Below are 18,112 nucleotides of genomic sequence, written 5' to 3' on the forward strand. Positions count from 1 at the left end.
CCAGGTTACAATCTAGAGAGCAGACAGATTCAGTCAATAGGCTCTTCCCAATGAGGGTAATTGTGCCTTTAGAGACAAGCAGTGTTCAGTGTTTGAAAGTACCCACCAGATCTCTGATAATCCCAGCCTTATCTCCCCATCTGATTCCTAGTAACTTTGTTTTTTAGCCTGGGGCAGAGAATTGAGCTCTGGAAAGCTCACAAAATCAAGGAAATGCTAGACTCTGCTTTAAGAAGGAGCAGATAGAGGGAGTTTGTATCTATCTTATAAGACCTTGCTGAAGACTTCATGGAAGCTCCCAGGTATTCCAACATCCTGATGTTTTCCTCCAAAGGCACTTGAGCCACAGTCTCAGATGACTGATAAAACAGGTAACAATTTAATCAGCTATTTTTCTACATAATAAATGTCTGTCTCCTGAGAAAGGCTCTTCTACGGGATGTGACATACATCTGGGGAGGTTGTGCACAGAGCAAAGCTTGAAGTCCTATTCATAATGAATATATATGTCTGTGGTGGCCCTGGCCCTCTATTTTACCTTTTTTCAGCCAATTTCACATTTTAAGTTATTTCCTTCAATACCCTTCCCTTTCCCGAAACTAATTTATAAATTAGTCAAGATTCTCATGACTGCAAGGAACAGAAACCCACTAAACTAGCTCAAATACCCAAGAAATTGGTTGGCTTGTGATACTGCCAAGACTGAGGGCTTCAGGTATGTCTACATCCAGGAGCTCAACCTGGCTATATCCATGACCAACCTAGGCAGTATATTAAAAAGCAGAGACATTACTTTGCCACCAAAGGTCTGTCTAGTCAAAGCTATGGTTTTTCCAGTAGCCACGTAAGGATGTGAGAGTTGGACTGTAAAGAAAGCTGAGCTCCAAAAAATTGATGGTTTTGAACTGTGGTGTTGGAGAAGACTCTTGAGAGTCCCTTGGACTGCAAGGAGATCAAACCAGTCCATCCTAAAGGAAATCAGTCCTGAATATTCACTGGAAGTACTGATGCTGAAGCTGAAACTCCAATACTTTGGCCACCTGATGTGAAGAACTGACTTACTGGAAAAGACTCTGATGCTGGGAAAGATTGAAGGTGAGAGGAGAAGGGGTTGACAGAGGATGAGAAGGTTGGATGGCATCACCAACTCAGATGGACATGAGTTTGAGCAGGTTCTGGGAGTTGGTGATGGACAGGGAAGCCTGGCATGCTGCAATCCATGGGGTCACAAACAGTCGGACATGACTGAGTGACTGAAATGAACTGAACTGAGGAGCGCAACCAATACAGCTCCGGCTGTCTCTCTGACTCTCACCTCTGCATCCTGGTACAGATTGACTTCAGTCTGCAGGCTGTTCTTCCACACAACTGAGGAAGGTGGGTGTAGGTAGAATGAGGTCCTGTGAACAGTTCATGATCCCAGGGGAAGAAAGAGATCCTCCAGCTACATGGCTTCATCCCAGACCTCATTCTTGTGGCCAGGGGGTGAGGTTCTTGGGTTGATAAGTTTCAGTGACAAGATACTGGGGGCTGTGTTAGACACAGGTCTGTCTGGAGTAGTGGTGAGGGCTACACAAAGGGAAAACAAGGTGCTGAGAGCAAGACTAGGCAAAGAGAAACAACAGCTGTCTTTACAAGTATTACTGTAATGGGATCATCCAGCAGGATAAGGATCCAGGAACATAATCCAATTGCAGTCTCAAGTCTCTCAGATCTGCTGTGGAGTTCTCCACAGAGGGATGGAAAGCAGGTCTCAGGCCAAAAGTTCAGCCCAGATCTAGAAGATTCCAGAAGGAAGACCAAAGTCTTCTGGAGGCCTGACCTACATGCAAGAGTGAAGTGAAGTGAAGTGAAGTGGCTCAGTTGTGTCCGACTCTTTGCGACCCCATGTAGCCCACCATGCTCCTTGTCCATGGGATTCTCCAGGCAAGAATACTGGAGTGGGTTGCCATTTCCTTCTCCAGGGGGTCTTCCCAACCCAGGGATTGAACCCAGGTCTCCCGCATTGCAGGCAGACGCTTTGGGCTCTGAGCCACTAGGGAAGCCTGTCAAAATTCACCAGCCAAGGACCATCAGAGGCACTTGTTTTTGTTGTCGTTGTTTAGTCGCTCAGTCATGTCCGACTTTTTGCGACCCCATGAACTGTAGCCCTCCAGGCTCCTCTGTCCACTGGAGTGGGTTGCCATTCTGTTTTCCAGGGGATCTTCATGACCCAGGAATCGAACCCATGTCTCCTGCATTGGCAGGTGGGTTCTTTACCACTGAGCCCCCAGAAAAGCCCCATCAGAAGCACACCGGTAGTCAAAAAAGTTTGGTTTTTTTATGCTTGTGCAGCAAGGAAGACCCCTTAGCAGGGTATGTCCAGAAGAGAGAGGTGGAGGACAGAAAGGCTTCTTAAAGGATTCAGGCTTGTGCTGGATAGTTTTAAGGAGAGTTGAGGAGAGTAGAAGCAATTCTAGCCTGGCACTGTGAGGGGGCAGATTGATGACTGGGTATTTTGGTGATTCTTAGATGTAGGAGGAGGGATGTGGAATGGTCATTGGGAAGAAGCAGCAGTCATCTCTGTTAGCAGGAGGCACAGGGTATGCATTTTTGAGGTTGCAGAGTGTCCTTGTGTCTATCTCAGCTCAGACGTGGTCACAGAGCGGCCTTGTGTGATGACTGTTTATGTTCTGAGACCTGTTGTTTATGTTCTGGGAAGAACATCACAGCCCAGGGCTGCCAGGGCTTTATTTCATTCCCTCTTCACAGGAATCTTCGTCTCCAGGTAAAGTATGCCCAGACTGCTTCCCAGATCTGGCTTATAGACGGAGGAACAGGCATGGGGAGCCCACCAGTGACAGCCGTGCATGACCGGAGTATCCCCAGCTCTTTTCCTCGGAGGAGGAGTCTTAAGGCGAAAACGCTGGACTGAGCAAAGATGCCACAAGTTTGTAAATTCTCAGCGTCTGAACTATGCTGATGTGTGCTGCCCGTCTGCAAGAGACAGAGACTGTTCGGTGTTCCTGGAAACGAGAGAGAGAGAGAGAGAGAGAGAGAGAGAGAGAGAGAGAGAGTCGGAAACACCGGCAGGAGGCAGAGACAGGGAGAGAGGGGAGCAGGATGCAAAGACAGAGGAACGGAGACAGAGAAAGTAACAAGAGAGGCCAAGACATGGAAATAAAGGGAAGGGGGGACAGAGAAGGGACAGAGAGAGAGAGACAGGGGAGGAGAGGGATCAACAGCGGCTGAGAGAGAAGCCGAAGAGGAGAGGCGGCGGCGGGGACAGCGCGGGCGGGGCCCGGCGCAGACAAAGGCGCGGCCGCGCGGCCGGGTGGCCGGGCCGGGACAAAGGCTGGCCCGGGGGGCGGGGGCAGCGATGGCGACGGCCGAGGCGGGCGCGGGCGAACTACAAGTCCCAGCAGCCCCCGCTGCGGCCCTCGGCCGGCCCCTCTCGCTCCCCGGGAGCGCCTGGCGGGGCCGCAGGGCCGAGGGGGCCGCCGGCGGGGCTGGCGGGCGGGGGGCTTCCTGCGGGCCCCGGGGGCGCCAGCGGGCGCGGCGGGCCGGGCAGGGGAGAGGGGCGCCGGGTGAGTGTCCCCGCGAGCGGGTCGGGCGGGCGGGGGCCGCGATGAGGGGGGCGGGCGCGGGTGGCCCCCAGCGCCGGGCGCGGCCCGGGGCAACCTCTGTCCCACCCCCCACCGCCGCCCCGCGCGCCCGCCCGCCCGGGGAGAGCAGAGCCTGGGGCGCGATGGGAGGGGGCCGCGCGACCTGCGGGCCTAGCGCGCAGGTTCCGCCGCTGCGGCCCCGGGGGAGGGCCCATACCAAGCTGGGCGCCGTCAATCGGGAGGCAGGGGAGGGGGTCACCCCTCGCTGGGTGCGGGGGCGTTAAGTCCAGAACGCCCCCTCCCCTGGAGGCGATCCGGATCCCCCACCCCAGGAGGCCAGGAGTGACCCCAGGTATTGTTCCCTCAGACCCTCCCGCCTGGGGTCCGGAGTTCAGGAGACCCATCCTCCAGAGGGACTTCCCCCAGGACCCCAGTTGTTGTTTCCCCTCACTCTCCAGTCTTGGGGTCCAGAGCACTGGAAGCCCCTTCCTCAGAAGGTGATCCAGGATTCCACCAGCCCCCCAGGAACTCAGGGAAGGACCCCAATTATGTCTCCTTGCTGCTTGTAGCTCAGAGGTGGGAATTCAGGAGCCAAACTAAGGGTCTTCCCCCTTCTGGGTATCCAGGGGTAACCCAGCACTGTCCCCCTACCCTCCATCATGGAATATGAGGAGGTGATCTAGGAACTCAGGCCGCTGTGTGTGTGTATCCACTCCCAGTTCTGGGGTTGTGGCTCAGAAGGTCACCCTCCCCCAAAGGAGAGCCAAAGTGCCCCCAATACATACCCACACACCCCCACCTCAACCTCCCTCCCAATAATAGATCTATTTGTACCCCACCCCCCAGGCCTAGCCATGGGGTGGGCATCACCTCCCCTTCAGATAATCCTGAGCTCCCCCTGCTCCCCAGAAGGGGTCCCAGCTTGTTTCTCTGTCCCACTCCCTACCTCCAGTTATGGAGGTAGAATTCAGGATCTTCCTTCCCAGAGAGGACCAGCTCCATGCTTCAGTCATGGAGTCAGTCACTCAAGAAATCATTCCTTCCGAGGAGATGGCCCAGGGGTCCCCCCATTAACCCAGGAGAAGCCCCAGGTGTTGTTTCGCCTACCCTGCAGCTAGCGGTTTTCTGGTGGCTCAGATGGTAGAGAATCTGCCTGCAATGCAGGAGACCCTTGTTTGATCCCTGGGTGGGGAAGATCCGCTGGAGAAGGGAGTTGGCTACCCACTCCAGAATTCTTGCCTAGGATAATTCCTTGGACAGAGAAGCCTGGTGGGTTACAATCCATGAGATACCAAACAGTTGGACTGGACTAAGCGACTAACAAGCTAGGGGTTAGAATTCAGGATCTATCCAATCGGGCAAACAGGTATACTGACACCTGTCCCTACTCTCCTGGATAATGGGTCCATGGGTCTCCCTGCCCCCTCCAGGGGTCCCCATGCACACTCTAACTTTAGAAATCAGCATTCAGGATCTTCTATCTAAGACAGAACATAAGTGTTTTGACACTTAGTCCTACCCCAGAACTGTGAAGTTTGGAATTCAGTTGTCTCTTCCCCAGGAAGCAAGCCAGGGGTCTCCCTGCATGCCCCCAGTGACCCAGGAGGAGTACCAGATGTTGTCTGCCCACCCCCCCTCCACACACACACACTCATCCTCCCACAGATAGAGGCTTCAGAGATCATAATGTTTCCTCTCTAGGAGGTAAGCCAAGTTCCCTACCAGGAGGCCCCAAATATGCCACCCCCAACAATGGGACTGGAATTCAGGCCATGTACTTACAGTAAGCACACCCACCCTCTTCCCCTCGAAGGGGCCATGGTCAAGGGGACTCTCTCTCCTCCACAGGACCTGAGCTTCCCACCAGAGGAGGAGCCCAGGATGGAGAGAGGGGCAGAGCCATGGAGCTGGGTGCTGGAGACCTCTAGTGCTGGGTCCCCTGACTTCTATCCAGGTGTGGGGCTGAGAAGGGAGGCCCCTCCCCATGTCCCACCAGGGCCCCTCTTTTCCCTGCCCTGGCAGGAGCCAGTGCAGTCTCCCTATAGCACGAGACAAGAGAAGGATCTGTGTGTGTACCCCAAAGATGGATCTGGGGTACAGCCTGACTCCCTCTCCCTTCCTAGGCTCCAAAAGAGACCCCCGGTTCCCCAGAACCTACTGTCCACTCACCCTCTGCCCTCACCCCATAGATCCTGCCCCAGAAGCCGGTACTTCCACACCAGGGATGAGGCGTTCCGTCTTAGTCAGGAACCCAGGCCACAAAGGCAGGAGGCCTGATTATGAAGAGCTTGACTCAGACTCAGACCTAGACCCTGACCCAGAAGAGCTGGACCCGGCTTCTGAAAACCTGGAGCCTGAACCGGAAGACCTCCACACTGTCTCTGAGGACGTGGACCCCAGCTATGAAGATCTGGAGCCTGTCTCCGAGGCTCTGGATGCCGAGGTGGATGCTCCAGGCTCCATCTCGGGGATCCGTGACTCCGACCCCCAAGATCTCGACCCCCTGTCTTCAAGTTTCGACGACCCCGACGTCATCGGCCCCGTTCCCCTGATCCTCGACCCTAACAGCGACACTCTCAGTCCCGCTGCCGCCCCAGACCTGGACTCCCTCTCCTCCGACCTCCCTGCCACCCCTGAGGTCCTGACCGCCGCCCCGGCGGTGCTCCCTGCGCCTGCCAGCCCACCCCGGCCCTTCTCCTGCCCTGACTGCGGGCGAGCCTTCCGCCGCAGCTCGGGGCTGAGCCAGCACCGCCGCACGCACAGCGGCGAGAAGCCCTACCGCTGCCCCGACTGCGGCAAGTCATTCAGCCACGGCGCCACTCTGGCGCAGCACCGGGGCATCCACACTGGCGCGCGGCCCTACCAGTGCGCCGCGTGCGGCAAGGCCTTCGGTTGGCGCTCCACACTGCTCAAGCACCGCAGCAGCCACAGTGGCGAGAAGCCTCACCATTGCCCGGTGTGTGGCAAAGCCTTTGGCCACGGCTCACTGCTGGCGCAGCACCTGCGCACGCACGGCGGCCCGCGGCCGCACAAGTGCCCGGTGTGCGCAAAGGGCTTCGGGCAGGGCTCGGCGCTGCTGAAGCACCTGCGCACGCACACGGGCGAGAGGCCGTACCCATGCCCGCAATGCGGCAAGGCCTTCGGGCAGAGCTCGGCGCTGCTGCAGCACCAGCGCACGCACACGGCCGAGCGCCCCTACCGCTGTCCCCACTGCGGCAAGGCCTTTGGCCAGAGCTCCAACCTGCAGCACCACCTGCGCACGCACACGGGCGAGCGGCCCTACGCCTGCCCCCACTGCTCCAAGGCCTTTGGGCAGAGCTCCGCGTTGCTGCAGCACCTACATGTGCATTCGGGCGAGCGCCCCTACCGCTGCCAGCTCTGCGGCAAGGCCTTCGGCCAAGCCTCCAGCCTCACCAAGCACAAGCGCGTGCACGAGGGTGCGGCTGCAGCTGCGGCTGCCGCCGCTGCTGCTGCTGGCCTGGGCCTCAGCCCCACTTCGATGCTAAGACCAGGGCAGGCCTCCCTCCTGGGTCCGGATGCTGTCTCAGTGCTCAGCCCTGGCCCTAGCTCTGGCCTTGACCCTGACCCTGGCTCTGCACTGGGCTCCCTCCCCAATCCCAACCCCAGACCCACCAGTGGCTCTGGATCTAGCCCCATCCCTGATTCTGTCCTGTCTTCTGATCCTAAGCCTGGGCGCAATGCCAATTCTGACCTCCTGGCTAGCCCTGACCACAGATCTGGCCTCAGCCCCAACACAGATCCTGTGCCCAGCCCTGACCCCAACTCCAAGTCCCACCCTGACCCCGGCTCTCCCATCCGTGACACTGTCAGCCCAGCCCTCCCTACGGGCGAGAGTCCCAGGTGGGTGCAGGAACAAGAAGCCCTGCTCGGGCCTGATGGCTGAAGGGTGTGCTGGCACCCACAGGGGCCTGGGAAAGCGTGTGTTGTGCAGTTAGTAAAATCCTCCCACTGCCTCCTGGCTCTGCGTCGTCGTTCTGCTGTTGCTCTTTTTTTTTAATGTGCAGCCTGCTCCTGGGGAGATGGGAGGGCACTGCCGGAGCGAGCCACACAAATGGAACCTTAGTGTCCTGGCTCCCCCCACAATATCCTCCTGGCCTCCCAGCTTCCCCCAGGAGGTCTCATACTGGTCCATCCCAGCAGTCGCCACTCTCTGTTCCCCAAGACCTAGTCACCCCAGTCAGGGGCGGACTCACCCTGCGGTTTGGTCTATGCTGCTTCCTCTCCTTTTAGAGTTAACTTTCCCACACGTGGTGGGATTTCTGGCACATTGAACGTCTAGCAGGTGCATAGCAGAGGCTGATATGAAACCATGTGGGCAGCCTGCCCTTTCTGCTCCCCAGATTTACCCCTTATCCTTCAAAGCCCACGTTGCAGGGACACCACAGGACAAAGGAGAGGTCACTCGCTTATTTATTCAACAAATGTGTGTTGATTGCTCATGTCTCAGCAGGGAGCAAGATTAGCACAGCCTTGGTTCTCACAGAGCTCCCGGAGTTCAGAAACACTTAAAAAGCAACTATAGAGTTTGGTGCATTCAAGAAGCATAACAAGACTTTGATTTAAATAAGGGACAGCTTCCCTGTGGAAGGAAGTGATTATAAGTCCAATCACTGCTACTTTAATCAGCACTACTGTTGGTCCAGACTTGTGCTATGCATTTGCATTTTCTCACTTAATTCTTTTTAAAAAAATAATTTTATTTATTTATCTTTTGGCCATGCTGGGTCTTCATTGCTGTGCATGGGCTTTTCTCTAGTTGCAGTGAGCAGGGGTTACACTTTGTTGTGGTGCATGGGCTTGTCATTGTCTTAGTTTCTCTTATGGAGCACAGGCTCTAGGGAGACAGGCTTCAGTAGTTGCTAATCACAGGCTCTAAAGCACTGGCTTAGTAGTTGTGGAGCACAGACTTAGTTGCTCCACGCCGCGTGGGATCTTCCCAGATCAAGATAGAATCTGTGTTCCCTGCACTGGTAAGCAGATTCTTAATTACTGGACCATCAAGGAAGCCCTCATTTAATTCTCTCAGCAGCTCCATGAGACAGATAACTGAGTATTCCCCTTTTGCAAACGAGGACACTGAGGCACATGGAGCCTTAAGGGAGTTTTTTAAAGACCCAGAAGTGGTGGCTGGGAGTGTCTAGATTTAAACCTAAATTGCCTGCCTTGGAGCCTGCATTATCAACCCTATGCTCTAAGGCAAGATTGTACTAAGGCCCTGGGGCCACTGAGATGTGACAAGGGAGGAGGTAGGTGGGGGTTGGAAAAGAGGGCTCCAGTAGATTGAAGAGGGGGAGTTTGCTTGTCATCCCAGAGAAATGGGAAGCTACCAGCAGGTTCTGACAGAGGACTGATATCATTTATTTTTGGAAGACCCTTCTGGTGGCTGGATGGACAGGGGAATGGAGGGGAATCAGAAATAGGAGTCTAAGATCAGGGAGCTTGTTGCAGTGGTCCAAGCCAGGAATGTTGGGAGACTCTGGGCTGACAGCCTTTGGATGGAGGAAAGTGGTCCTATTTTAGGATACAATTAGGAAAAGAAGTAGGATTAATGATAGTTCAGATAAGAGGGTGTTGAGAGTAAGGGAGGGTTTCTGGGACGATGGGGCCGGGCACCCTTGAGACAGGATCATTATCCTACACCGCGGAGGAAAAGGGGTCAAGCATTCGACATGGAAGCCAAGAGACTGGCAGTGGACGCCGGAACAACAGGGAGCCGGGACCGAGTCAGTCCTAAGTCCGCACGCTCACAGCCGGCCCATCCCCCAGCACATTAGCACCTTCGGCGATAGGACCTCGCGACCGCCGAGAGGAAGTCAGCCGCCATCCGAGGCCCGCTTGCGTGCTGCTCGGGCAGAGGTTGTCGTGGCGCAGGGGGCGGGACCGGATTTGGTCGCCTGCCTCCCAGGCCTCGGTGGTCACGTGACTGAGGCGCGAGTCAGCTGATGCGGGAGGGTTTGAAGCTGCACCGCCAGGGAGCGAGGCCGCAGTGACAGCGCGGGGCGCTCGGACCCCGGCTGCCCCGCAGCGCCCGGCGGCGTCCGGCGCTCCGGGCCCGACATGGCAGTCCCCGTAGGCCCGCGCGGCTCAGGTGAGGGCGCTGGCAGCCCGGCGAGTTCCGGAACGCGGGCTGCGAACCTGCGGACGGCTTCTCCTACCTGGGACGGCGGAGCTCCGGGTTTCCCTTTCCTCAGCTCCCATGCCCATCTCTCAGCTTCCTAGTGGCGTCGGTATGGACTGACGACTCCTAGAGCCTAGGAGAAAGTGCAGAAAGGGCAGGCTGCCCACATGTGGCGGGTGGGCACCAGCTTCTCCCCTCTAAATGGCGGGACTCCGGGCTGTGTTCTGAGTACCTTCAACTCAGGCAGCTGGCGAAGCGCCAGCTTCTCCGACTCGCGGAGGCGAAGGTCCCAGGATTTGCATCCCGAGCCTAGATTCGGATTGCTTAGTTCTGCTGAAACTCTGACCGCGGGCCCCAGCTTCTCCGATCCCCACCCCCCAACCCCACCCCCACCCTCCTGCCCCAACGTCAGACTCCCAGACTCTGCTTCCCCGGGCCAGGAGGCAAATGCTCAGCTTTTCTAAACTCAGGCAGGACTTCTGGGGCGGGGTTGCCACCTTAAACCCAGGCGCCTAACTCAATTTCAGATCTCCAAACCCCTGGAAGCTCAGTTGCCTCTCACAGGGGAGCCTGGAGGAATGCCCATGTGTTGATCATCCCCTCTTAAACTAGCTGCAGACACCTCAGAGATGTCCTAGTCATTGGAGCCTGGGGTGGATTAGCTGTGATCCCAGCCAGGGAGGTGCCCCACCCTCTGGCTTCCCATCCAGCTGTCTTGTAAACAACCACAACAGCATCTGAGTGCCAAAGGGATCTGGAGGTGGCCTTCCCTGTGGAACAGGTTCTGAGAGTGTCCACATTTCATCTTGGCGGCTGGGCTAGGCAGAGAGCCAGCCAGGCCTTGGAATGAAGCAGGGGTCTTCCAGTGGGGATCATGGGGGTATGTCAGGGACTATTCTAGGCTGCTGTGACCAACTATGACCCCAGCAGTTGCTGAAAACTTGGACTTCCTCTTGGGCTGGTCAGGATTGAAAGGAATCAGTGGTGCTTAGAATAGCCTCTATTTAGGAGTTCCCTGGTGCTCTAGTGGTTAGGACTTGGTACTTTCATTCCTGTGGCCTGAGTTCAGTCCGTGGTCTGGGAACTAAGATCCTGCAAGCCCCTAGGCGTGGCCAAAAAGAAGGGGGAAAAAGCAAACAAAAAAAATAGAATAGCCTCTACTTGTTGAGGAACTATTGAGGCCTAGGGATGGAATGCTTTGTAAGTATCAGATCCTTAGCTTCATAGTGAAAGAATTTATGGCCCCATTTTTTTTTTATTGCCCCATTTTGCAGTCGAGGAAACTGAGACTCAGGGAAGCTGAGTGTCCTGAGGCAGGGCCAGGAATCAGTTCAGGCTCTTTCAAGTGACTTATAGTCTTTGACCAGCACTGCTGCAAATGTCTGTAGAATGTTACAAATTTTCTGGTTTTCCTTAGATCTCTCAGAGTTTTCTTAGCTGGAGCTTGGGACCTGCCTCCCCTATTGGCAGGTAAACTTGTCATGCCTGGTCCCCACTTCCCCCTCCCTCCCATCTCACAGAGACCGAGCGGCTCCTGACACCCAGCCCTGGATATGGGACCCAGACAGGGGCTTCCCCAGCCCCTTCAACCCCTCCAGAAGAGGAAGATCTCCGTCGCCGTCTCAAGTACTTCTTCATGAGCCCCTGTGATAAATTCCGGGCCAAGGGTCGCAAGCCTTTCAAGCTTATGCTGCAGGTGGTGAAGATCTTGGTGGTCACTGTGCAGGTGAGACCTGTACCACTCCCCCCAGCCCCCAGAATTCCACCCGTGGGTCCTATTTTCCTTGAAGGGGAATCTTGGAGTCAGAGCCTAGTCCTGCCCACACTGCAGCATCATGATAGTGATAGTGGCAGTCATCAGTCGGGAGCCCTCTGGGATCTGCACGGGAACAGCTCCTTTAAGCTTCACAAATACCCTCTAAGGTCCTGGCCAGTGTTGTCACCCTTTTTTTTTATAGATGAGACAAATGAGGCTCAGAGAGGTTAGGGGACTTGTCCAAAGTCACGTAGCAACTAAGCCTTGGGAGCTGGCATGTGGACCCTGGCAGTCTGGTGCTGTGCTGACCCTCAAAGAAAACTGACCTGGTGGCAGCAGAGATCACTGCCCTCACTCCCTCCCTCCCAGGCCCTGTGCTGGGCTCCAAGGACTCCACGATGAGTCAGACTCAGCCCCTGTCCTGAGAGCTTCTGCTCTAGTGACTTTAGGTATGTCACCATGCTTCTGATCTCTGTCACTAAAGGAGCCCAGTGAGGGGCTTCCCAGGTGACTCAGTGGTAAAGAACCTACCTGCCAATGCAGGAGATGCAGGTTTAATCCCTGGGTCGGGAAGATCCTCTGGAGGAGGAAATGGCAACCCACTCTAGTATTCTTGCCAGTGAAATCCCATGGACAGAGGAGCCTGGTAGGCTATAGTCCGTGGGATCAAAAAGAGTCAGACACGACTGACTGACTGAACAACAACCAAAGGAACCCAATAGTGGTACTTAGCCTGTGCAGTTCAGTTCAGTCACTCAGTTGTGTCTGACTCTGTGACCCCATGGACTGCAGCACACCAGGCTTCCCTGTCCATCACCAACTCCTGGAGCTTGACTCTCCCCATAGGTTTGTGTTTAGCACAGCAGCTGGCGCCCAGTACACATGGAATGGACGTTCGCTGTTGCTTCGAGTTCTATAAACAGCCACTGTGGGCGTATGGTGGGCCTGCCCTCATGGGGAGGGCCCTCTCTCTTCTCTCACTCCACTCATGCACTGTGGGAGATTCCATCATCCTCGTCCCTCCTGCCAGCTCATCCTGTTTGGGCTCAGCAACCAGCTGGCGGTGACGTTCCGGGAGGAGAACACCATTGCTTTCCGGCACCTCTTCCTACTGGGCTACACGGATGGGGCAGATGACACGTTCGCAGCCTACACGCGGGAACAGCTATACCAGGCCATCTTCTATGCTGTGGACCAGGTGCGGGTGGCCAGGAGCCAGTGGGCAGCTGGGCCCTCAAGGGAGAGTGGGCAGGGCTGACAGACCCTCCCCTCCTTTGCCTGCAGTACCTGATGCTCCCAGACGTGTCCCTGGGCCGGTATGCCTATGTGCGGGGCGGGGGCGGCCCCTGGGCCAACGGCTCAGCCCTGGCCCTCTGCCAGTGCTACTACCACCGGGGACACGTGGACCCAGCCAACGACACATTTGACATTGATCCAATGGTCGTCACGGGTGAGTGGGCTGGGCAGGGCTCAGTGGTCAGGAGCCCGGGCGGCTAGGATTAAAATCCCACTTGAAAATCCTTCCTGCTCATCTGGAAGTCAGGGTGGTGAGGATGATGTCATGATTAGTAGGCTGCTTGGTGTGCAGACAGAGCTGCATGTTATGTTTCAGTGTCATTCATTCACTAAACATCTGGGGCCACAGAGCGCCAGGCCCTGGGGCCTGTGTACGGGGTTAGATAGACTGGGCCTGACCCTTGTGGGGTAGACAGCAGAAACAAACAAATGTTGAAATATGAAGGGGGAGGTAAAGCAGGGAAGGGGGATGTCGGGGACTCTGGGGAGACCTGCCTGTGCCTCCCCTGCCACCAGTGTCCCCTCCCTGACTCCCTGTCCTCAGACTGCATCCGGGTGGACCCCCCTGAGAGACCCCCCGTCCCCCCCAGTGATGATCTCTCCCTCTCGGATGGCAGCGCCAGTTACAGGAACCTCACGCTCAAATTCCACAAGTACTGTCTGACCGATCGAGGGGGCTGGGGGTGCGGGGAGGCAGGACTCCAGGCATCTTCAGTGTTGGGGGAGGGGGCAGCCACTTCCCCACAAGCCGGGGCTGGGCGGGCCAAGCCGGTGCTGCCACATGAGCACTTCCTCTGCCAGCTGCAGAATCAGCGTGGGGCAGAGCACTGGCACTCAGGCAGAGCCCACCCACCCCCTCACCCAAGCCTCCCCCCCAGGCTGATCAACGTCACCATCCACTTCCAGCTGAAGACCATTAACCTCCAGAGCCTGATCAACAATGAAATCCCAGACTGCTACACCTTCAGTATCCTGGTGAGCCCACGGTCCCTGGGGTGTGGATGAGGAACCAGCCCGTGATGGGGTAGGGTGGGGGCAGGGCACAGGACTCCTGAACTCTGGAGCTGGGGGACCCTGGGCCAGGGGCAGTGTGGGGGTGATAGGGGAGGCTGGGGCTGGAGAGACCATCCCCCCTGTAGGTCTGGGAGCCTTGGGTCTGCCAAGGTTTACCCTGTCCCATCTCGTCTCACCGCACCCCTGCAGATCACATTTGACAATAAGGCACACAGTGGGCGTGTCCCCATCAGCCTAGAGACCCAGGCCCATATCCAGGAGTGTAAGCACCCCAGCGTCTTTGGCCATGGTGAGCTCCCAATCCCCAAACCAGTGCTGCCCAGGGGCTCTGCATTTCCGTGGGAGCCCCAAGCCCCAGACCAGCATGGACCAAGCTCCCAACTCACCCAGAGAAACCTATGAGCCCACTGACCAGCCCAAACCAGCCCTGAAGCCCCCCGGGCTTGGCCCAGTCGCCTCATAGCCGGTCCTGGCTTTGGCACCCTCCCCACAGGAGACAACAGCTTCCGGCTCCTGTTTGACGTGGTTGTGATCCTCACCTGCGCCTTCTCCTTCCTGCTGTGTGCCCGCTCACTGCTCCGAGGCTTCCTCCTGCAGAATGTGAGAACCACCCCCAGCCTCACCCAGCTCTGGAACCCTTGGGGCCGCCAGGGTGGTGAACCTCCCCTGCCCAGACTGGCCCTCACCCCACCCGCCTACCCCTGCAGGAATTTGTCAGGTTCATGTGGCGACGGCGGGGACGGGTCATCAGCCTGTGGGAGCGGTTGGAATTTGTCAATGGCTGGTACATCCTGCTGGTCACCAGCGACATGCTCACCATCTCGGGCACCATCATGAAGATTGGCATCGAAGCCAAGGTGGGTCCTGCCCGTGCCCTGCCTCCCCACCCCATCTCCTTCCAGACCCTGGCCCCCTCTCCCACTCCCTGCTGATGCCATCCCCAGGGAAGGGCCGGATGGAGTTGACGCTACTCCCACCCCTAGAACCTGGCAAGCTACGACGTCTGCAGCATCCTCCTGGGCACCTCTACTCTGCTAGTCTGGGTTGGAGTCATCCGCTACTTGACCTTCTTCCATAAGTACAATGTAAGCTTCGGACATACAGGCAGGGCCCTCTTGGTGGAGGCCACATGTCCCTTAATTCCCACCCACCCACCCCCCCCCCCCCCGGATAAATCATACCCGTATTGCCATTAACAGCCCCTGCAGATGACCCACCAGGAGCCTCTTCCCCATACCTGCCCCCCCAGGCCCGCCAGACATACCTGTCACTCGACATGGGCAGGGGCTGTGTGAGCCCACTTTCATCCCCAACCCCCTGCCAACTGAATCCAGCCAAGGGGGTGTGCCCTCAGCACCGTGCTGCCCCTCTGAGGCTCCCTCCAGCTTCTGTGGTCACCCTGGCTGGCCTGTATTGTGGGTCTGCCTACACTGCTGTTCCCCCCCCCCCACCCCACAGATCCTCATCGCCACGCTGCGGGTGGCCCTGCCCAGCGTCATGCGCTTCTGCTGCTGTGTGGCCGTCATCTATCTGGGCTACTGCTTCTGTGGCTGGATCGTGTTGGGGCCCTACCACGTGAAGGTAGGGGCTGGCAGGGACCTGTGGGTGATGCTCATGACCCACCATCCAGGGGTCCCTGGCTCCCCTTCTTACTTCCTGAGTTCTCTGACACCAGCGGGTTCACCTGCTGTTGATCTGGTGACACCGAACAACCCACCTTGATCCCTGGTACCTTACTAGCAAGTCGCCAGCAGTTCTGTCCACTGTCCTCTCTGAACCCCACCCCGGTGACCCTGGCCTTGACCCTTATTCAGTGACCCATCCCCCCCACTTGGCCTCACCATGACTACTAGTGCTTGGTCTGCTGTCCCCTCTGACTCCCCAATGCCACTACCAGCCCCATCTCAGCCCCCAGCCATGCCCCCAGCTTGCTCTGACCCCGCTACTGCGCTGCCTGCCCGCAGTTCCGCTCACTGTCCATGGTGTCCGAGTGCCTGTTCTCGCTTATCAACGGGGATGACATGTTCGTGACCTTCGCGGCCATGCAGGCGCAGCAGAGCCGCAGCAGCCTGGTGTGGCTCTTCTCTCAGCTCTACCTGTACTCCTTCATCAGCCTGTTCATCTACATGGTGCTCAGCCTCTTCATCGCACTCATCACAGGCGCCTACGACACCATCAAGGTCAGCCACCTCCCTGGGGGCCACCGCACACGCATTAGCGCACAGCCCCAAGCTCGGGCTCTGAGTCCCTCGAGGTTGGCCACAGCGGGGTGAGGTGAGAAGGACCCTGGGAAAGAATATGGGAGACTCCATGATGCCAAAGGAGAGGTTAGCTCGGAATTGGGGGGTCCACAAGGGGCCGACACCATCCTCGTCACAGCTGCTGCATTCTCAGTTTTATCAAGGTGTGGGGCCAGGTACGATTCCTGCATCTTTTACCAACAGGGAAGCCAAGCCATTGGAGTAGGAAATGGCAGCCCACTCCAGCATTCTTGCCTGGAAAATCCCTTGGATAGAGGAGCCTGGTGGGCTACAGTCCCTAGGATTGCAAAGAGTCGGACACGACTGAGTGACTGAACACACCCAAACCAAGCCATAGAGTTTCAGTGACCCACCCAAGGTTGGCTACTAGGCAGATGGTGAACCCAGCTCATCCCGAAACTTGTGTGATTCCAGAAGTGCTGCTCCCAACCCCTCTGTCCTGTGGGTCTGGGGAATGGTGGTGGTCCTGTAGGCTGCATGGCCCAGAGCAGAAGGTGGGCGTGACAGGTAGACAGACTCTTTCAGCAGATATGTTTGGGAGCGTGTTGTGTGCCAAGCCTGGTGCCAGGTGTCTGTCCAGCACTGGTGGGCAGGATGGATAATGGACAAACCAGAGTATGGCGATCTACTGATGGGAGGTGGTATAAAAAGGAAGTACTGAAGGTTACAGAGGTCCCTTGCTTTAGACTGGTGTTGGGCTGAGTCCAGGCAAATTTCTCAAATGTGCTGTCTGGTCTCTGGCCACACAGGTGACTAGTTACACTTTGACTTTCATGAAAATGAAACAATTTGAAATTCAGTTCCTCACTCACACCAGGCATAGAGCAAGCACCCAAACGCCAGTGTGGTTAGTAGCTCCCAGATTTAGACAGCACAGATATCAAACCTTTCCATCATCTCAGAACATTCTGGATTGATGAGACAAGAGCCCAGGAGAGAGCACACCAGGGAGAAGGAACTGCCAGAAAGGATTTGGAGAAGAGAGTGGTCCCATGAGGTTGGGAAGGGCAAAAAAGAGCCTGAAAGCCAGAACTTCCCTGCAACTGGGAATGCAGAAGACTGCACTGGCCTGTGCCTGGACATACAACCAGGCGACAGACATACTTCTGTCACTCAGACCCAAGGACCCCTCATCGGTCTTCCTCTAGCACATTAAGATCACACGTGTGTGTCAGCCTTGGGGGTACAAACCCAGACCTTGCTTCTGCTGTGTGCACCCAAGTCAGTAGGTGGTTGCCAAGCACCCAGATTGGGTCCAGCATGGCTCTAGGTGGTGGACTCACAGGTGGAGAGGGCACATTCAGTGGTCAGGGAATGTCTCCAGGTGAAGCAAAGCACGGGGAACCAGCAGGTGGAGGGCACAGCATGTGCAAAACCCCAGAGGAGGGAGCCTGGTTGGTCCACCAGGATCAGGGAGGAGATTCAGATGGTTGGAGAGGAGGGGGAGGGTAGGGGTGTCTTTCATGCGGGCCCCGGGTCTCTCTCCCCAGCACCCAGGCGGAGCGGGCGCAGAGGTGAGCGAGCTCCAGGCCTACATCGCGCAGTGCCAGGACAGCCCCACCTCCGGCAAATTCCGCCGCGGGAGCGGCTCCGCCTGCAGCCTCCTTTGCTGCTGTGGCAGGTTCGAGGCTGCTTTGGCTCGGGTTTGGGATTGGCTGGTGGAAGGGAAGCGGACGGAGGGAACCGATGCTTTCCACCTCCGCTAACACTGTCCCTCCTTCAGGGACGCTTCGGAGGAGCATTCGCTGCTGGTGAATTGACTCGGACCCGGACTGCTACTGGACATTAACCACCACTCCCCGGAGTGCGGAGACCCAAGCTTATTTATTTTTACCCTTTGCTTTTAAGGGCCGGCTGCCAGTCGGGCCCCGTGAGGGCCTGGGCCAGTCGGGTCGGACGTTGGACAAGGATAGGGTGGGTGTTAAATAAACGGGAAAACAAACTTGTTCTCATTTGTAGTGGGAGGGGAATCCCCTGCGCCAACTGGTCGCGGGTCCCTTTAAAGCGTCGCCACACTCCGCGCGACCTTCTAAGCATGGCGGGGGGCGGGGGGGGGGCGGGG

General features: G+C 57.0%; 2 protein-coding genes across 9 annotated transcripts; both read left to right on the top strand.

Annotated features, from left to right (window-relative positions):
- ZNF358 (zinc finger protein 358) lies at positions 1-7,558 on the top strand. Of its 6 annotated transcripts, none has more exons than XM_020870360.2 (3): positions 347-371; positions 5,433-5,538; positions 5,774-7,558. In XM_020870360.2, exons 2-3 carry the CDS (start codon positions 5,466-5,468, stop codon positions 7,486-7,488), a joined length of 1,788 nt encoding a protein of 595 aa, XP_020726019.2. In that variant the 5' UTR covers positions 347-371; positions 5,433-5,465; the 3' UTR covers positions 7,489-7,558. The 6 variants fall into 6 exon arrangements, with proteins under 6 accessions (XP_020726021.2, XP_020726019.2, XP_070320867.1 ...); XM_070464766.1 differs by lacking the exon at positions 347-371 and adding an exon at positions 3,081-3,133; XM_070464765.1 differs by lacking the exon at positions 347-371 and adding an exon at positions 3,484-3,566.
- A 1,966-nt stretch (positions 7,559-9,524) lies between these two features.
- Positions 9,525-17,992, top strand: MCOLN1 (mucolipin TRP cation channel 1). 3 transcript variants are annotated; one of them, XM_020870368.2, is made up of 14 exons: positions 9,525-9,693; positions 11,244-11,449; positions 12,510-12,677; positions 12,764-12,929; positions 13,320-13,428; positions 13,654-13,750; positions 13,979-14,078; positions 14,283-14,389; positions 14,497-14,646; positions 14,773-14,874; positions 15,248-15,370; positions 15,754-15,969; positions 17,541-17,671; positions 17,774-17,992. In XM_020870368.2, exons 1-14 carry the CDS (start codon positions 9,663-9,665, stop codon positions 17,808-17,810), a joined length of 1,743 nt encoding a protein of 580 aa, XP_020726027.1. In that variant the 5' UTR covers positions 9,525-9,662; the 3' UTR covers positions 17,811-17,992. The 3 variants fall into 3 exon arrangements, with proteins under 3 accessions (XP_020726027.1, XP_020726028.2, XP_070320870.1); XM_020870369.2 differs by lacking the exon at positions 17,774-17,992 and adding an exon at positions 16,234-16,408 and having other exon boundaries at positions 17,541-17,627; XM_070464769.1 differs by lacking the exon at positions 9,525-9,693 and adding an exon at positions 9,747-9,832.
- Positions 17,993-18,112: the final 120 nt, after the last annotated feature.

The sequence above is a fragment of the Odocoileus virginianus genome, chromosome 3 (genome assembly GCF_023699985.2).
Source record: "Odocoileus virginianus isolate 20LAN1187 ecotype Illinois chromosome 3, Ovbor_1.2, whole genome shotgun sequence".
In the NCBI taxonomy this organism is placed as follows: Eukaryota; Metazoa; Chordata; class Mammalia; order Artiodactyla; family Cervidae; genus Odocoileus; species Odocoileus virginianus.